Below are 2882 nucleotides of genomic sequence, written 5' to 3'. Positions count from 1 at the left end.
CCGCATAATTTCACCGAAATCTTGCAGTGATTTAGGTTCTGATGCAAAAAAACATCCCCACCGCAAATTTCGGTTGGGGTACCGCAATTTGCGGTCTGTGTTATTCTGGCCAAATGTTTTTTTTCACTTTTCACACAATTCTTAGTTTTAACTTAGGACTTAAACATTGACCCCCTCCCACACTTTGAGCAAAGCATGGTCCTCAATGCTCAAAATAGAGATAGTCCATAAATCCAACCCAAATCTTGGTCCTTTTCTCCGCCCGAGTGTACAAAATTACAAATGAAATCTAAACTACAACTTACAAACTTTACATGGTGGTGTGATGTTTTTGTTCATGAGTCTCCCACTCAACTCATTTCCCTCTTTTAATTATCACCCGGATCATTGACTAAGGTTTCTCCAGGATCGCTCTTCAAATCAAACCGATGATTTAGCGTAACCTTGATATCCTCCACTTTCATTACTAATGATCCCGTGTCAAAATCCATTAAGAGTCGCGCGGTCGCTAAAAATCCTTGTCCCAATACTAATGATGCCCTCTCATATGGTTCAACGTCCATAATGAAAAAGTCTTCTTCAAACCTTAACCTATGAATGACAATAACAACATCCTCGGATAATCTGATTGGTCGATCAATCAATTGGTTACCATATCAAATTCCCGTTCGTGTCCGAGTAAGCTCCCTAATACCCAAAGCTTTACACACTTTAACCGGCATAGTATTCACACTTGCCCCAGAATCCAACAAAGCGATATATTCCATTTCATTATCAAATTGACATGTCACCTCAAACGCACCCGGATCTCTTAATCTTTGTCTAGGCTTGCATTGGGACTTTGGTAATGGCTCCATACATTCGAATTCTTGGATTATCTAATCATCGTCATCTTCATCTTCTAGTGACTCGCTAACCTTCTTTGGCTCCAATAGATTTTATAGCTTTGGAATTAAATCATCTATTGATGGAGTCGACTCATGAATGTCTTTTCAACCTTCGTCACTCGATCCGTTTCAAACTCACTCTTTCCTTTATCAACATGTTGCTTCAATTGTTTCTCCAAGTTAAAGTTAAACGAGTTTTCTTCTTCAATGATTTCCAAATGTGCTTGCCTCTCTTCCAGGTTTCAACTCTAATAGCAACCGATTAGTCAACTTGTAATCATGTTGTGCCTTGCAAAATTCCTTGTACTTTTGTCGCATTGAATCATATAATAACATTATCCTTTCGTCCTCATCTAATTCCGAATTCAACCGTTCATCGGGTACATTTCCCCCACACCCGACACTTGCATAAATCTCTTCCATGCCGATCCTTTCCGCATCAAGATCACCCATGTCATCATTATCATCAACACTATCCGATTGCTCCCCCATCATCATTAAAGGAAAACCTTTGGGGATAGTTCGAACAACCTCATATACATTTGGATATTGTGTAGTTGGAAAATTCACAAATGTAACCTTTCAGCTACCATCTCCAAAGTGAGTGCACCACATGCTATATCAAATTCACCACATGCTGCCCGAAGAAAACCTCTTCCCATGAACAATGGAACATCTTCATCTTCTTCCATTCCCAATGCATGAACATCCACCCAGAACAACGTACCCTTTACATCAATCACAATATTATGTAACATTACCATCACATACCGATTGATTTTCAAGTGTGATCTTCCCATTAGAGCTTACCGGTTCTCCACCACCTATTATTCTTTTGAATAACGAATAAGGCATGGTGTTAACTATTGCACCTGAATCCGCCAATCCCTTATATGATTGTGTATCATATACTACATATGGTGGTGAACTTACAAATTTCATCTCTAGTAAAAATTTACCCAGATCATCATCTTGTTCAATAATAGTCGGTGGTAGTAAATCTTCAAAATCTGAAAAACACTCATCCTAAATCACCTCGGATACCTCGGATGTCTCGGAAAGATCTTCTGGTGCATCATCAAAATGCCCATCGGAGTTATCATATAGATTAGGACAAGCTTTCGACCATTCATCGTTTGTTTCTTTCTTATTACTCACCTCTTCTTTAGCATCGGACCATGTATATATTTCCTTCCAATCAAAATCCATTCTTCGCTGGGGCTCTACTAGATGGACCACAATGAGTCTTTCTACTGGTTGCTTTAAAGGTTCAAAATAGACGGTTTCCACTTCATTGTTGTCTTCTAATGACGGTTGATGAAAAATCTTCAACCGTTGGTCCTTTACCATGAAAGGTTCCCTTCCCTTTGGATCCCGAATTTCAATTGATCCATGTGGATTAACCTTGGTAATAACTTACGACCCATCCCATTTACTCTTCATTTTCCCTGCAAATAGCTTCAACCTCGAATAGAACAACCAAACACTTAGTCCTACCACAAAAGTCCTTCTTATGATTTGCTTCTCATGAAACGCATTTGTCTTCTCCTTGTAGATCTTGGAGCTCTCATCTGCATCCCTTCTTAATTCCTCTATTTCCAAAAGTTCCAATTTCCTGGCTTTAATTGCTTCTTCCATATTCATATTCACCTGTTTTATAGCCCATTCTGCATGATGCTCAAATTCAACAGGTAAGTGACATGCCTTCACATATACAAGTCGGTAAGGTGAAGTGCCAATAAGGGTTTTATAAGTAGTCCGATAAGCCCAAAGCGCATCGTCTAGTCTTAAAGACCAATCTTTGCGATTTGGATTCACGTTTTTTTTCAAAATGATTTTAAGTTCTCTATTTGATACCTCCACTTGCCCACTTGTTTGGAGATGGTAAGGCGTATCAATACAATGATTTACCCCATACTCCCTTAAAAGTTTAGCAAAATAAGAATTCTTAAAAATGAGAACCCCCATCACTAATGATAGCCCGGGGGATACCAT

The 2882-nt window shown here is 39.0% G+C and overlaps 1 protein-coding gene across 1 annotated transcript; it reads right to left on the bottom strand.

The window, feature by feature from the left end:
• Nucleotides 1-2303: 2303 nt before the first annotated feature.
• On the bottom strand, nucleotides 2304-2882 carry LOC139895361 (uncharacterized). The gene has a single exon (XM_071878134.1). The coding sequence runs from the start codon at nucleotides 2880-2882 to the stop codon at nucleotides 2304-2306; it is 579 nt and encodes a 192-aa protein (XP_071734235.1).

Source organism: Rutidosis leptorrhynchoides, chromosome 1 (genome assembly GCF_046630445.1).
Source record: "Rutidosis leptorrhynchoides isolate AG116_Rl617_1_P2 chromosome 1, CSIRO_AGI_Rlap_v1, whole genome shotgun sequence".
Classification (NCBI taxonomy): domain Eukaryota; kingdom Viridiplantae; phylum Streptophyta; class Magnoliopsida; order Asterales; family Asteraceae; genus Rutidosis; species Rutidosis leptorrhynchoides.
Note: the sequence above shows the minus strand (reverse complement) of the source record. Positions and strands in the feature narration are given on the sequence as shown.

Bases quoted from the DNA above. Each gene is read 5' to 3' on its own strand.
- LOC139895361 (XM_071878134.1), bottom strand. From the start codon at position 2,882: ATGGTATCCCCCGGGCTATCATTAGTGATGGGGGTTCTCATTTTTAAG.